At 38.9% G+C, this 16,687-nt stretch overlaps 1 protein-coding gene across 2 annotated transcripts; it reads right to left on the reverse strand.

Moving 5' to 3' along the window:
- Window positions 1-575: 575 nt before the first annotated feature.
- prtfdc1a (phosphoribosyl transferase domain containing 1a) lies at window positions 576-16,342 on the reverse strand. 2 transcript variants are annotated; one of them, XM_012876311.3, is made up of 10 exons: window positions 16,198-16,341; window positions 15,973-16,057; window positions 13,963-14,069; window positions 13,502-13,685; window positions 10,957-11,022; window positions 8,005-8,022; window positions 6,293-6,375; window positions 5,916-5,962; window positions 3,990-4,066; window positions 576-1,331 (listed from the first exon to the last, which is right to left on the reverse strand). In XM_012876311.3, exons 2-10 carry the CDS (start codon window positions 16,021-16,023, stop codon window positions 1,284-1,286), a joined length of 681 nt encoding a protein of 226 aa, XP_012731765.1. In that variant the 5' UTR covers window positions 16,024-16,057; window positions 16,198-16,341; the 3' UTR covers window positions 576-1,283. The 2 variants fall into 2 exon arrangements, with proteins under 2 accessions (XP_012731765.1, XP_021179129.1); XM_021323454.2 differs by lacking the exon at window positions 8,005-8,022 and having other exon boundaries at window positions 16,198-16,342.
- Window positions 16,343-16,687: the final 345 nt, after the last annotated feature.

Raw genomic sequence — 16,687 nt, forward strand, 5'->3', positions numbered from 1 at the left:
TGGTAGGGTACCATTTTAAGACTTTACTGCATTTCATTAAATCTGCTAATGTTAGACCATATTTATTTACTAGTCTGATACTACAGTGACACTGTGGCCTGAGAGTACTTATACTTTATAATGAAAAAAAGATTAGAGATAAAGAAGCAAATACAGCTTTGTGTTTGTTGCCTTTAGCATTTATGCTCTTTCCTCCTATAATTAAAAAAACCCAGTAAAATGAAAACACGTAAAAAAAACAGAAAAACCTTTTAGTGTCAACCTTGTTTTAATTACTACCCTGCACAAGCTGTAAATTGATAGGAAAAATGGCAAAGAAAGTGATGGCTTTATGTAGTTAGTAGTTAAATCCCTTAGTATTTCATTTTGATTTACAGGAAAAGGCAGTTGAAAGTTGGAACAAGCATATATAAAGTGGCGCAAAGACGCCACTTTGAAGACAACGCCCACTGTGTTTTCCATGAGTCAGAGTGGGCATCATCCAAGGGTGAGGATGCCAAGGTCCATAAGCTCCCTCCATCTGTCACCAATGTCCTCTTGTAATGAGCAGATTTTCTTTCTTCTACGTTTTTTTCCTGCGCTCATCTCAAAAAAGCAATGGTGACAGGGATTGGATCACACCAATTTTACCATCGGTTTGTTTTCTTAAAATACATGGCTGTGAAAAATGTTTTTTGTGTCCCGGCAAAGATTTGTTCTATTTTTGGCACATTTACATGTTTAAGATCATCAAACAAATGTTAAATATTAGACAAAGATAACCTAAGTGACTACATAAAGTGGTATTCAAATGATTTTATCATTTGAATAAGCGGAAAACCAACCTGGCTGTGTGTGAAAATATAAGTCCCCACTTTGTTTAATTGTGAATTAACTGAGATGAACCACATTTTTGGTTAAAGTTCAGCCACACCCATACCTGATCACAACCTGGCCACTTAAATAGAACAACGTAGGCTAAAGGATCTCAAAAATATACCCATTGAGCCACAATCTCATTATTTAGATGTATCTACTCTTTGTCTAATACTAAAATTTGTTTGATCATCTGAAAATATTTACTGCAAGTGTCACAAAAAATGGTTAATACAGAAGGTGCAAATACTTTTCAGACCACTGTCACGTTATATTACCTACTAACAAATACAATTTATCTGAACCACATGGAAATTTATGGGGAAAAAAATGGCAGAAAGTTAAAACATAACCACACCTTCGAACATCGCTGACAACATATTTACGATGCCCTGCTAAAACCGTGCACAATTAATCGCTTTAATTCTCTAAATCTTGTACTTCATCTTTCCACTTTTGCTGATGACGCAGATGTGCTGAAAAGAGAAGAGGTCAGAGAAGGAAAAAAAAATTAGTCTGTGCCAAATAACGTTAAATTAATGGCATTTACGTTTGGTTCTATAGTTAGTAACTCTCCATTTTGTATAAAGGCGGGGCATTATGCGTTCCACATACAGTAATAAATCGTGTAAATCCTGCTGTTCTTTGAAAGCAGGCAATGCAATCTACAGAGATAAGGGACATTCATCTATCTAGCTCTGGGAGTCCTGGGGTGGGTTGGATGGTGGGGGGTGTGATTCATACCTCTTCGGCAGGATGAGGACAACTAGGAGGGTGAACTTGAACTCTGTCTGATAATGAGATTCCAAACCTCCACATTCCACAGATCAGTTTCTCTCACTTTCACATTGAGATACACCCCCTTAAACACTCACAACAGCCGCATACAGTTCAGACATGCAGCACATACTGTACGCAGCACGTGCAGTTCTGGGAGTGAAGCTGGCCTTTCACACCTGCCGGGGGTGAGTATCAGGTCATTAAAATGGCAAAGATCCAGGAGATTTGGACGGACCCATTTCTGAAGTGCAATAGATGTCCAGGTTTGAAAAAAAGAATACAGAAAACTTTGACCTTCACTTACTGAGCAGTAAATTGAGTCAAATGAGGAACTGTTAGAAAATAATGCAAAAAAAAAAAAAGATGTTATCCATCCTTTTGCAAATTTAATTGCAACGGCTGAGGGTGAAAGAAACAGCTAATTTGCAGGAAGCTGGTGTATCTACAATTAGCACCAGTGGGTGAGGGGCTGCACTTCCAGCTCAGCAATCAGGCAGTTGCTGAATAATCTGTGAGTCAGACAGTATAACACCAGGCCAGTTTTCTGATCTGGCCTGCAGGCAGGAGCCTTAATGAGATCCTGAAGGTATGATAACCTTGGGTTAAAATATCATGGTTTCACAGAAAGATAATATTATCAGGAAAATGTTAAACTAATGTTAATGATACCATTTATTGATAGTTAGTTAGGAGTTGACACACAGACTTATCTACTATATCTACTATATTTAGTAATAAATTTCAGGTCTTCGTTGAGCAGAATGTCATGTTTTTACTATGCTGCTCTTTTTAGATAAAACGCTGATATTAGCTCACTAAGCCAAGTTATCTGCTGAGTGATGAGTGGTATTCTTTTAGTTTCCATGTCATGACTTTTTTTTTTTTTTGCAAGCAAGCAAGCTGGCCTCCTTTGCTCAGCAGCAGGTCGGGGAGGGGCATTGCACTATAAAGCCAGAGTAAACATTGCTCCTCCTGGCACTTTCACTGGCATCTCAGTGAAAGTGCTTTGAAGTGTTACAATGGTGTGTGAGGAAAAGGTTAAGCGCTTTTGGGGCTGCAACTAACTGCTAGAGTCCAAAATTATTTAAATCAAACACCACATATAGCATTTTTAAAAGACAGTTGCTTTTTTTTTTTTTTAGTAGGCGTTAACATACTGGTTATTGTGAAGATTTTATTTTGAAGTCAAAGGTAAAGTCAGCAATTTTTCCGGAAGTTTCACTAAGTCCCTTTGTGAATAACTGTGCATTCGCAAAACCGTCTCACCGGTTCTTTTGCTCTTAGGGGGATCACGTGAAAAAAATCTCCTAAATCCACTCTGGTTTTATTTCTTTCTAATGAGGCCTTCCACTTCTTCTCATAAATTTGTATGTGGTTTGCTTCTTGCGACTCTCGGCTATGTTAAAAATATACAGCGAGAGCAGCGGAGCTCCAATGAACGGCTAACACCGAAGCTAACCGCTAAGCTAACCGCTAAGCTAACCGGGTACATAAACACTAGAAGTGCGCATGCGTAGCCAGTGAGCGGAAACTAACAAGGAACGAGCACACACACTGGCGTTATGTGAGAATGATGGGAATGTGGGACAACCAATAGATAAGGAGATACAGGGGGGTCAGAGCAGGACCAAAACTCTGACCAAACCTTGCCCTTTGGTGTGTATAGCAGTGATTGGTAGAGTTTTTAAAGGTCTGTAACTTCTACCAAGATCTATTTTTCTAACCTCCTTTTTAGTAGTAGTCATACATAATGTATTGACTACTGTCAGGATGGAAGGACCATTTCACCCAGCAAACAGGATTGCCAACTATAAATTTAAACTTTAAATTAATATACCTACGTTATACAACGCTTTGTGATACTGTGTCCAAGTGAGACACTTGATAAACAAACTTTACTTATTTAACTGCTTGCTAATTTGATGTATAGAAGTGTTTGGCAAACATGTAATAGATGTCTATCCCATCACTATTGGCACCAAAAATCAAATAACGCCAAGTTCAGGGATAGAACTCCCTCCAAATGCTTTGAAGCATATTCCGCCGGCGCTCTTCAATGTTTCTGTCTTTTGAATTGTTGAAACTTCTTAGGGAAACCGTTTCCCACAACTAACTAACTGAACCGCTGATATAAAAGACTGCAGCTGCTTTGCTTACATGGAAAACCTCCTCAGACAGGGAGGATACCTGTTGGGTGAGTTTAGGTTTCACAAAGAGGAGAGCATCTCTTTGATTTACTGTGTTTACTCTCCCACCCCGCCTCTTTCATCTATTTTTTTTCCCCTCACAGCTCCTCAAAGGTTCACAAGGTCAGTAGCAGCAGCAGCAGTAGAAGCAGCAAACTCGGCACTTACATTCAGATCACGGAAGTATTCATTGTAGTCCAAGGCGTAGCCGACCACAAATCGATTGGGGATTTCAAATCCAACATCTGCCAAAGCAAACACAGATGTTAGTGTTAAGGTGTCATGATCAGGTTAAAGTTGAACAACATGCTAACAGAAAAACCCAACTACCTTTTTTTCCTCTTTTAGATTCAAAAATGTTTTAAATTAGTAAAGGCAAGTGCGATGGAATATTTTGTTTGTATAATTCCTCATCAATAATCACTCATTTTGACTTTAGTCCTTGTACACAACCTTGGCAAAAAAAACAAAAAAGAACCAAAAACAAAACATGGGTATACTACATCTTTGTGGAAAGCTTCTTCTCATTTTCCCCTTTGCCATTTAGTATTTTTACTACGCAGTCCTCAGTACATTTTGTACCGACCATGTACTAATTCATACCCTCCTTTGGGTCATTTAGAACCTGCTGTGACAAATATGTAAACTAATTTTCCATTAATTTATCAAATCTTCTCTGGTGGTTATTTGACAGGCAGGATAACAACCAGAAATATTTTTAGTTGGATCAAGAGTCATAATATTTCGTATCTCATAAGACTTCACTAGTCACAAAAGGAAATCAATTCAAATTGGAAGATTATCATGTAAACATGTACCTATTAGTGGGTCAAACATTCTGTGCCAGGCAGCAAAGGAATCATTTCGTCCTCAAATGTTACAAGCAGAAAAAAATGGAAAAGCGAAGGAATTGGAGCGAGTTTGTGACGGCAAGACCAGTAGGTCTTCAAAACTGCAGCTCTTAAGCAACAGACGGATATTCAATCTGGGTAGGAAATGGTTTATTTACGGTTATGAAATTAAACCAGCGTAAAAAGAAATGGTAATGGCAGGATATAAAATCAGTGTGATTTAGTAAAGGTATAAACTGACCCAGATCCACAGCTGGCCATAACCATGTTTGTAAAGATAGTCCTTCGCTAACATTTGTACAGCCACAGCGCAGGTCGATCCCTTTAGGTTAAACCCCTTTTAAGGCCTGATAGGTCAGGATTACCTGGTATACCAAAGCAAACAAACATCCCTATGAACTCAGCTACAGAAAACATTGACTTGATTTAGTAGTATCACAGCAGAGTAAAGAATAAAAAGCTAAAGTGTCTGAATACAGAGCCCTGAGGTACGCTGGTACTGGGCTGAATAAGAGCTAGGTTACCACTGACAAACTGGACTCTGCTGTCTGCTTGTCAAGGACACATAAGTTGCATCCTTTTAAAAAAGCTAAATAAATCTACAGAAATTGACATGGTTTAATAAAACAAGAATTAATTAAAAAAAATCCAAAGAATTCTTAGATGACGCTCCGAAAGACTAGAGAACTATTCTTCCAGACCATCTTAAAAGATTACCAAATTGTCTGGCTGCTTCAAAGTATATTGTGAAAATTGAACCCCTGGGTTGGAAGTAGCACAGAAAAAAAGTGTTGCTACATGAACAAAACTATCAGAACATTCAAGAGGTTTTAGAAAAACGGAGAGGGGTCATGTTTGATAGACGTAGAAACATGTAGCACCGTGAGCAGTTATGATGGCAGTCAAGTCTGGCTTATCCAGTCTGTAGGGTACAGCTGATACACTTTTACTAGAAGTACTCAAAAGTCCTCATGGGCAGCTACTTCAACATTTTATCGCATCAAATACTTCAGATAAGAAACGGGAATGTTTTTTTTAGGTTGGAGGAAAAACAGACCTTGATGCTAAATACCACCCTGGGTAAACTTATTAATAGGATTTTCGGATGTAACTATGAGAAGCAAAAACAAGAATGTGAAGTTTTCATCAAAACAAAGCGAGCCACGTGTAATGTTTGCAGAAATTAATGGTATGTGTGAAATGTGAATGTAACAATAGACTCCATACCAAGAAAAATACTCACAGTCTGTCAGACTTTCAGCCACGTTAGAGACCCTCTTCACCAGCAGACTGAAACACATCAATCAGAGAGTTCATTTCTTAAGTAAAAAAAAAAAAAAAGTAATTTTACTGGTAATTCATTAATTTCTGTTTTATTCAAATATCTTGATGGATGAGTTTCTGTGTTTCCGTCATAAATTCAAAGCGAAATAAACCTTCACAATGACCCATCTGTGCAGCAAGATGAGTCTCTTGTCTCTGATCTCTGGGAATGCCTGGAAACTGCCCACAGACACAAGAAAGTGACTGTGGACAAGTGATATCTTGTACTCCTGCTCATCATGTGCTCGGCATTTCCCTTACAGTGGAAAAACTTGGACAACTCAAATGCCGACTCACCCCGCGACCTTGACCATCTTTGGCTCAAAGGTCTCCACATGCTTCAGAAGAGCCTTCATGGTCTTTCCTGTGTCGACTATGGCCTGAGGGAAGGGAAGGGAAGAGGAGAGGAAGTCGGAGAAATGAGGAGGGTGGGATGTGGATCATTGGAGACCACAGATATGAAGATACAAAGAATGACAGATGTTGTTGTTTTTTTCAGAAGGTTTCCTATTACATGGAAAACGTCCACATTTCTGTGAATCTTTGGCTTCATATATCATGGGGGCTGTTACACAAACAGAGGAAGCTTCCTTTTTTATTGTATCAAAAATGATCTCAGATGACTTTTTTTACTCCAAGAGATTACTTGTTAGGAAACGGTGTGTTACAGAACAACTCTTCTTAAATTATTCACTGGCCTTTTTAAAAATATTTCGGTAGTCATGATCCCCCTGTGCAAAACCTTACTGGACAAGTTCTCCTAGTTTTTGATTTTTTCCCCCACATTCTGACACGTTTCAACCACAAACATTAGTGCATTTTATTTGGATTTTAAATTACAGACTAAAACAAAGTAGTGCATAACTGCTGACAAAGGAAAGAATGTCTGTTTTTTTTAAGTCTAAGAAATAAACATCTGAAATGTACCATGCATTTTCTATTAAGCTAGAATCAACACTTTGTTTAACTATTTCTTGTAATTAAATCTATAAAGTTTTTGGGGGTATTTCTACTAGATTTGCACAAGGTCTAGATACAAACATCTTTACCCATTCTTCTTTGAGCGATTGCTCTAGCCCAGTCAGACTTAATGGAGAAGATCCAAGAATAAACATTTCTCACAGGTGTTTACTTTGAGCAAGCCATTCTCACATATGAAAATAATTTATATGATTCTGTTGCAGCTCTAGCTGTATGTTTTGGGTTGCTGCCCTGCTTGTACGTGAATCTTCAACCGAGTTCCAAGGGTTTTTTACAGTCTCCAACAGGTTTTCCTGCAGTATCATTCTGCATTTAGCTCCATACATCTAGCCATCAAATCTGACCAGCTTCATTGTCCCTGCACAAGAAAAGCCTCCCCACACCATAATGCTATCACCACCATGTTTTTGGGCAGCAAGGTACCATACCTTCTTATGGAGGGTACCATACCGTAGCTCCTCCAGAGTCACCATGGGTCTTTTGGCTGCTTCACCGAGTAATGCTCTCTTTGACTGTGCCAGTTTAAGTGGACGGACATGTTGGGTTATTGTTTTATAACCTAACCCTGTTTAAACTTATCGACAACATCTTGGCATGTCTGCTGTGTTTTTTGGTCCTCATGGTGCTTTCTGGCCTTTTTTCGCCCTCTAACAAACCTTCTTTACGCAATATGCAACTTCTAAAGGCAGCTGTTTCCACTGGGTTTAATGTGGGAATACCAGGGGAAAAGGGGCAAAATACATACATGCAGCACTATTCAGGTATTTATTATTATTTATAATTTCCCTTCCACTTCACAATTATGCTCTTCGCACAGCGTAGAGCATAACTGTGAATAAAATCCCAGTAAAACATACTGAAATAAAAAAAACAATAAAATACACTGATGTTTGTGGCTGTAATATGACAAAAAGGGAACAAGGAAGGCAGTGCTCTTTTTGACTTGAATCGTGAAACCTAATTTCACATAACCTACCAAGCTAAATAAAAAACATTATATAACTTATAGAAGGTATATACATGCTCACCTCAACAATGAGCACACTCTTGGTCCCATGTAAAAGAAAAGAAAAAAAAAATGTTTGAAACACATCAGTAAAACGTCACCCTTGAATTTTCACATTGTTCAACTAAACCAAGGATAAAGGAAAACTGTTAAACTGTTTATTAGAGAAGTGTATCTATGGCAACAAACTTGGCAGCATCCTTCCTGCCTTAACCTCAAAAAGAGCACAGACAACCCTTTCTGTTCCCCACACTAATGAAACATCTGTTTTCTACAATGACCAGAAGTCACCCGAGTGTCTTGGTGCTGCCCGATTGCCCCACTGCCGATGCTGGGGCTCAGATGAATTCTTGTTCTTTTGACTGTGAGGACTCTTTGTGAGTGTGTCTATGGTTTAGGGAGAATGATCGGAGAGAATGCAGATAGCTGGCCAATTTTTCTTCAGTTTGCACCTGAAACTTTTACATAAGACTTGGAGACAGTGAGCTGATAGGACAAAGCAAAAGAAAATACAGAAAATCTTCCTGTCCCTACTGTGTGCTGGATTTCTTAACGATTAAGTAGATTCCTGGGAGGTGGTTTCTCATGACTTGTTTGTTCTTAATTCAAGCACACGTAAAGCTAACTATTGAGAAGAATGAGAAAAACTGTAATATATGCAACACAGGACATATGAGGATATATTACTGCATAGATCCATGGCAATAGCATAAACCTTTTGGTTTAACTCTTTACAAAATCTCCAGGGTATGATTAATCCAGCTGCAGCTTTTATGGTGGTGTTTAGATGCTGCTAATATGAAAATTATTTAAAAAAAGGCACATGAGAATTTGAAACTGTTGCTTTTCTAGCTGCTAGTTGCACTGCGATGCTGGTGTTAGCTTGTACGCAAATACAAACAGCTCGTAGACGTGTCATATGTAATTATTTTACTTTTTGTGTATTATTCTCTCAGCAAGGAACCGGTCATAAACAGCCGCACAATTAGTGTGTTAAAAGCGATCACTCACTGGAGGTTTAAAATCCTACATACATGCCTAAGTCAGAACTTGATGGAGCTAGCTGGGCTGCAGTGCTAATGCTAGCTTGTACTTATGCTAGGTTTAACATAAGCAAGGACAGAAAGCAGAGATTCAGCTGTGTTGGTATTTCTTCCTTTTCCAATCAATAAATAGATGATAAACAAACTCTCAAGTCATAGCATGAGTTTCAAATGAGATTTTAAAAGTGCCACATCTCCTGCTTCCTGTAGCAGCTAGCCATGCAACTAACAGTGGGCGTATGTGAACACAATTAACAGGCTGAGATTTGGTTCCCCGTTGAGTTAATTTGTCATATCCAGCAAATCAATCAGTCATTGTCTTGTTACAGGAGCAATGTCCTGTGCTTGTTTTAAACTTGAACTGTTATCCTCCTGTAGCAGCTAACACCAGCTTGTACATAAACAGAAACAATTGGAAATTTGTTTTACCACCACCATGTTAATGTGTGTAAATATTGGTGTGATTAATCAAAAACCATGCATAATCGATGATTTACAATGTTTGGATACATATTTAATTCAGCCCATTCACTTTATCAACACACCTGCATCCTATTTTCTGATCACCCTTTTGGCGCATTTAGTCTTCTAGCCATTATATTTGCACTAATTACCAGAAGCGATATATTTTGTGTCTAATTTATTGACTGAAATACTAACATTACTTGCATTTCCGATGTAGGACAAAGTGGCATGAAAACATGATGTGCAAAGGTTTGTTGAATGCGGAAGTTTGACGTCATGGTGACAAAACTGACCCCCTTTTAACACGAAAAACTGAGCACTATGACGTGAATGTTATGTTTTTAAAAGGTCAGACTCAGCAGGGAGTTGGAGGACTAGGGCTTGATGCCAGCATTCAGTCCACGAAAAACAAGAATTTACTCACTCCACCTAACTGGTCAATATAAGAGCTTCTTTCACTGTGCTGTTATTAAAGTACCATCGTCACGGCAAAGACTTAGGAACAGCCCCACATTCCTGCTCAGACTCTCTACGAATTAACTGTGATGAATAGTTTTTGTATTTGATTATAAGAGGGAGATGAAGCATATAGGTAACAATTTTCCAGATATGGCAGTATCAAACTTTCTCCTTTTAGCCACCGGACGCCACACTGTAGGTGTATTTATGCTCCACATTTAGCTGAGGTTGTAACATTTCTGCTCTGATTCATCAGTCTTTCCTGACACAGCTCCTCAGGGTTAAACGCTCAGTAAATCTACAATAAGAGGACATTGGCCTGCCCTAAAATGCCTGACTAATATCTAGCCTTGTGCAGTGTGATCATATTTACAAGGTGGATCATTTTAAAGCTGGCTTGATTTATGTTCCAGGATTTGTGAACTGCCACTGCTACAATAGAGAAAGGGTTTGTCCTCATGTCAGCCCCCAGGCCATCAGATGCTTTCTTTTCTGCTCTCCCAGGGACAAATTAGTAATTTGCGAGTATTTATTGTCATTTATTTTATTTCAGCTTTTGTGGCTTCAAAAGGGAACCTGTAAGCAAAGCTGGACAGTTGGAGTGAAGGATGGATAAATGGATGGATGGATAGATAAAACATTTTCTTTAACGTGTCTTGATCCATCTAACTTTTTTCTGTCAGCCTAAAGTGAGAAACGAATGCTTAAATAAAGATCAGAAATATTCTAATGCTGTTAACCAGAGCAGTTATTTTTTTGAAATTTAGACTTTTATCTTTGAGAAATAAAGAGATAGATATCCAAATATTTTCCACAGACTGTTTCGATTTTCTATACTAATCCACACCTGGAAAATACTCCAGGGAAATACCTCACCTCTCCATACTTTGGATGAAAGTGTAGGAGCACGAGTCAACATCCAAATAGACTAACAGCGCCCTCTTTGGGCTGAGGTAGTTATGTTCAGAAGGATTGAAATGGTACAATGTCAATAAAGAAACACACACCTTCCCACGTAGAAAAGACAGATCACTGCTTCCGATGATGTGCAGGTCCTCTGTTGATTGGTCGTTCTGGGAAAAACAAAAACCCTCATGGTAGTGATTCACTTTGCTAACTTGTTGTGAATTATATTTTAACTGCACAGATGCTTTCATAAAGATTTATGACAGCCATATTGGAGAGATGTTTTTTATTAGTTTGGCTTTTTTCTCTAAAAATGCCACAAACTAACAGTGGAAGCTTTTTTTTTACTTGAATTCTGGGATAGATAAATCGGTGCACAGTCTGCTTGCTATGGAAGCACAATCTACAGCTTTGAAATCTCCTTTAAGTATGAATCCCCCTTCATTGAAGCTATTTTATGCACAGTACTGTGCAAAAGTTTTAAACATTTCCTTATGTCTATAGGTTTTTTCCCCCAAGTAATTGTTGAAGCCCATTTCCGCCACATGGTATGTCATGATTATGAGATTCAGCCATAAATTTGACTTTCAAAGTCCTAATTATGAGAAATCAAAGTCATAACTGTAAGATAAAAAGTCATATTTATGAGACACAAACTCATAATTATGAGAAATCAAAGTCATAACTGTAAGATAAAAAGTCATATTTATGAGATACAAAGTCATAATTATGAGAAATCAATGTCATAAGTTTAAGATACAAAGTCATTATTCTAAGATACAAAGCTATACTTATGAGATACAAAATCATATATTCGACTTCAAAAGTCATAATTTCAACATATAAATTTTGAACTTCAAACTCATAATATCGACTTTATAAGTCAAAATTAAGAGATATGTCATAATTTTGACCATCAACGTTTATATTATATCTCATGATTATGACTGACAGTTGAAGTTATGACTTTGTATCTCATAAAGTGATGTAGGAATAGAGGGAAAATCCAGCAAAGATCCTACACAGGCTCTTTTATGATCATGTAAGCTCCATGTGTAGCCAGGAGCTGAACTCCATTCTTTGTCTTTTTCAAAGGTTTTATTGTAGAAATGTTAAAGTTTTGTCTTTTCCTAGCAATCAAAGTTAAAATGATACACTTTGTTAAGTTGGCTGCTATGTAAAGACACAGCCCTGTTTCCTGAGCTTGAGTTCAGAAGCCACCCATGTGTTTTCCTCTAAAAAAGGTCAAGTGCTGGGCTGAAAATGAATTGGTGAGAGGACCACACTGGAAGATTACAAGACATTCTGGGAATAAAACGTTAAAGAAAAGGGTGGGTAACGCTACTCGTTCAAACTTCCTCTCACTGCATGAAGATGAAGTTGGAATATAGTACATGTATCTACTGTATATACCTTTAATTACCCCCAATCTTGATGTAAAAAACAATATTTAAATATCTAAAAGCAAAATAAACAAGTTGTCTGACTCAGAAAAGCCGTAATCTTCTCCTGTGTAGGAAAGTAGGGAGAGAGGAATGTGGCCACATAACTCAGGTGGGTGCCATAACACACCATTCTTTCATATTATCTCGGGGACAGTGTTCAAAATTACACAGAGACGTCACTGGCAGGAAGCCTTTTACATCCCCAGAGTTGCCTTGAGTTGTTGTCCTTGGCAAAGGCAGCAGCGTCTATATTAGCAGGCCTGTTTTTACTCCTAGAGCTGCGAGCTGGATCCACGGCTTTCTGTCCTTGAAGCGTCCTGAACTCCTTCCCCACCAAACGCGAGCAACAGTGACACCTGGTGGCCAAAAACGGATTCGTCCTCAATGAGAAAGCTTTAAAATCCAAATTAATCCCAAAATGATGTCAAAAGATTGATAAAAAAAATTGCATCGTTCTACCAGTACCAGTGACACTGACCCTGGTCAAATACTACACTACTGAAAAACAGGCAAAAATATTACATTAAAATAAAATTTTATATTTTATGTTAATATTTAAAAATTTTCCTCCTCCAGAGTAAGTAAAAGTGTTAAATATTTGCATAAAATATTTAATTCATATTAATTTAATATTAATAGAGGAGGGGAGAAATGCCTGTGACCCCCATCTGTAAAACCATTCCTATTTTTGGGGTCGTCTGATTGTTGCCCCTCTAGTGTTAATGTCATTAACACCAGAACAGCCGACACTGATTAAATAACCAGATCAATACTCCAGAAGTTTGATTGACTTGATATTATTCTCTGACTAAAAAACATAATTTTTAGAAATGTATTTGTGCCTCAGGGAACCAGCTAGCCGGAATCTAGCTTCTGACACTAAGTACATTTTTAATAGAAATTGCTCCATTTAATTCAAAGGAAATGTTTGGAGCAATAGTTGCACCATAGTCTTAGCAAAGTTAACTGTGTAAAACGATTATTCTTTTATGTGGGATCCCCCCAATGAAAAAAAATATCTTAGATTTGTCTCAACTTTTGTGTGTCATATTATGTTCCTGCAACGCAAGTTGAATTTCTCTTAGGGTTTTATTCACATCACTATCGGGGGAACATAAAATCAGTGACGGGTGCAGTATAAAAGCAGCGTCTTCCCACTTGGAAAGCCTGCCAAGAGCTTATTTCCATGCAGTTGGCCTACCAGGTAGCTCTTCAGGCGGATGAACTCCACCCGCGTCTCCAGGTACCGGCTGGAGCTGCGTCCCAGAACCTTGATGGACTCCACCAGATCTGCACAGAACTTGTAGCCTCCCTTCAGGACGCACAGCACCATGATCTTACTGTCCTCAAAGTCCTCCATGACGTAGCGGGCCAGGCGCTCTACTCTTCAGACGAGAAATTTCAGTCGGAGAACAACAACAAGAAGGCAGGAGATGAATGATAGGATTAAAAGCAAACCATGTGTGATTCTATGGAGTGCTTTTAGTGCCAAAATTAAGACGACCGCACACCCAGCAGCAGCTACTTATTTGTTGCAGGAGGCGATATCAATGCCAAAGCCGGCTACTGCTCTGGTTAATGTTAGGCTGGCGCCGGTAACCGAGCTGCTGCTGGTTGCGCAATAGTCTTAATTTTGGCACCAAAACCGCGCCATAATCTTACCTGTTCATGATCACTCCGTGAGGGATGTAAACGTTCTCAATGTCATCGTGGTAGTGTTCAGGATAGGTGAACAGATCCAGGTGGTAGCCGGGCCAGTCGTCTTGAATCTGGAACAGGCAGCAAAGTCCTGCTGACTGAAGCAGCTGGCGACATGTGAGGGAATCTAACCGGCAACTTCAGTAATCATCTTTGGAAACTTTGAGAAAGTCATACGTTCATGTGGCTTTTTTTTATTTTTATAAAGCAGACCAGCAGGAAGCTTTTTGAAGTTTTTAATGGTTGATAATTCTCCAACAGAACTGCAAATAATAACAAAAAGTAATAAGCTAACACTCACAAAAAAGTCTTCGTCATCTATTATGTCTTTTTATGTCAGAGATTTCTCAAGGGTGATTTCTTTAGAGGGGGCGTCAAACAAAAAATGTGCGTTTTTTTTCTTTGCCGCCTGAATCAGAATGGGCCAATATCCGAAGGTCACAATCTCGGCACTGATGCCTGGTCTGATTACTCATTTCACACACCTGGTTAGCTCCGCCCCGTTCTTCATTACCACTCACCTGATCCACCTGCATCTATCAGTATAAAACCAGGCTTCAGACCAGTCATCAGTGCCAGATCATTTACGAGCCAATTGGTGAGTTGGATCCAGCATATTCTGACTGCCTGACCCAATTTTGCCTCTTGACATCTGAGCCAGCCTGATCCCTTAATATCTGTTTTTCCTGCCTGAGTCTGACTGCTTACCTGTGTTGCCTGACCTGAGTTGGACTGTTTATCTGACCACTGAACCTGCCTGTCCTCGTCCAGTCTGTCAGCCTGCCTGTGTACCGATCCTTATTCTGTTCCCCGACTATGTGCTCAGATTCTGTGCTGGACTTTTCCTGCTCCTCTGGTTGCTGATCTGGTTTTGACTAAGGACTGTTTTTCGACCTCGAGCTCTGTCTTGCCCTAATCATTGTTCTTATCTCTGCCCGCCTGAATTCCTGGTCCCGACTAAGTCTGTTATAAAAAAAAAAAAACGTCTTTTAAACATATTTCCTGCTTGTTGGCCCGAATACTGAGTCCACCTGTTCAGTTCCGATTGAGTTAATTCAGCCATAGTCAAAAAATTCTTTGGTCAATACTAGGGGTGTAAATTCAATTCAATTCAATTAAATTTTATTTATATAGCGCCAATTCATGAAACATGTCATCTCAAGGCACTTTACAAAGTCAAAATCAATCATATTACACAGATTGGTCAAAAATTTTCCTATATAAGGGAACCAGTTGATTGCTTCAAAAGTCCCGACAAGCAGCATTCACTCCTGCTGTGTCACGAATCACGATATAATGTTATATTGATTTGTCTGGATGACGATATGATATTTTTCCGATATAACGAAGTCTGTTAAAATTTCCAATGGATGCGATCGATATGATGTAATATCATCTGCCCATCTAACACTTTTATTTACTTTGATTTGAACTCACAAAAAACAAAGATGGTCTGACCATTTTATTTCTAATTCTTACAAGTATCAGGGATTTAAAACAAAAACAGCATGCTTCTAATTTTAAAATGATAGCATATCGTATTGGGACAGAGCAGGTGGTTTACATCCCCAGACTCTTCTGCATGATATCATAAGCTCTGAAATATAAGTCATAATTTAGTGTTTAAACAGTGGAAGGGGCATCGTGCCTTTCTGGTTCTGCTGGTCGGTTTGCTTCCAACGAGAAACAAACAGAAAACGTCTGAAAAAGCAGTCAAAGTCCAAAAATCAAACTTCAGAATTGAATTCATTTTTATGTAATTGGGGACTTTTCTGATGACTTTTTGTTTGGTTGTTGTACAATATATCATCCGTTTGACTTTCCCACCAAGACCTCGTTACAGGTGATGTTTATCCCATTGGCAATGACCAAAATTGACCAAAAACCCAGAGACCCACGGATCCGGACCAAATAGGAAGAAAGTAGGACTTCTTTACAACATTCAGAAAGTACCAAAAGCTCTCTGTAACCTACCACAATTCCTCTTTTCACTTTTGCATCATCCATTTGCTTCGGTGAGGACATGATCAGTGGATGCTGGGGTACCGGTTTTGTTATCCTTAGAGGAGACACAAGGAGATAGTTTAGTGTTTCCGCTCTTGAAAATCGCTCAAACCTCAGTTCTTAAAGATCATATCAAAAAAAAAAAAAAACAGAAATCATCTCCAAAAACGTCACCAATCAGGTTCTGAGACTCACCTACTGCGTGCTTTCTGCTCAGCTGCTGCTTTTGGAGCGAAGAGGAGGAATCGCTGCGCTCCAGAGATCACCAGAGAGGTGCTGTGAGCCCGGCTCCATGGGCAGCACGGTCACGCTGGAGTCATTTAGGTGAAAGAAGACGCTTTGTCTCAGCTGTGGAGACGTATGCTGCTTAATCAGCCTCATGTGACGCCAGGCCGGCTTGGGTGGATGTATTCAGGGACAATATTTTAAATCTGCTGGATATTGCTTCCGTTTGTCATTTCCTGCGCCTGAGGCCAAGTTTACAACATAAGTTAAGATGTCGTTTTCTATACCTTATTACTGAGCATATCATACACGAATATTTCCACCCCTGGTAATTCAAACTATAAATATTTGCCGTTAGTAAATATTAACTTGTATACAGTACATAGAAAAAAAACACACACTTAGACTCCTGCCGCTGTTAAAATGCAGTTAATCCACAGCGATCAGGTTGTCTCTAAAT

This window comes from Fundulus heteroclitus, chromosome 21 (assembly GCF_011125445.2).
Source record: "Fundulus heteroclitus isolate FHET01 chromosome 21, MU-UCD_Fhet_4.1, whole genome shotgun sequence".
NCBI lineage: Eukaryota > Metazoa > Chordata > Actinopteri > Cyprinodontiformes > Fundulidae > Fundulus > Fundulus heteroclitus.

What these genes read in the sequence shown, in the direction of transcription:
- prtfdc1a (XM_012876311.3), bottom strand. Translation starts at nt 16,023, where the DNA reads ATGTCCTCACCGAAGCAAATGGATGATGCAAAAGTGAAAAGAGGAATT. An exon ending in CACGGAGTGATCATGAACAG is followed by an intron (nt 13,686 to 13,962) that starts GTAAGATTATGG and finishes TCTCGTCTGAAG; the next exon opens with AGTAGAGCGCCTGGCCCGCT. An exon ending in AAGATGGTCAAGGTCGCGGG is followed by an intron (nt 5,963 to 6,292) that starts GTGAGTCGGCAT and finishes GATGTGTTTCAG; the next exon opens with TCTGCTGGTGAAGAGGGTCT.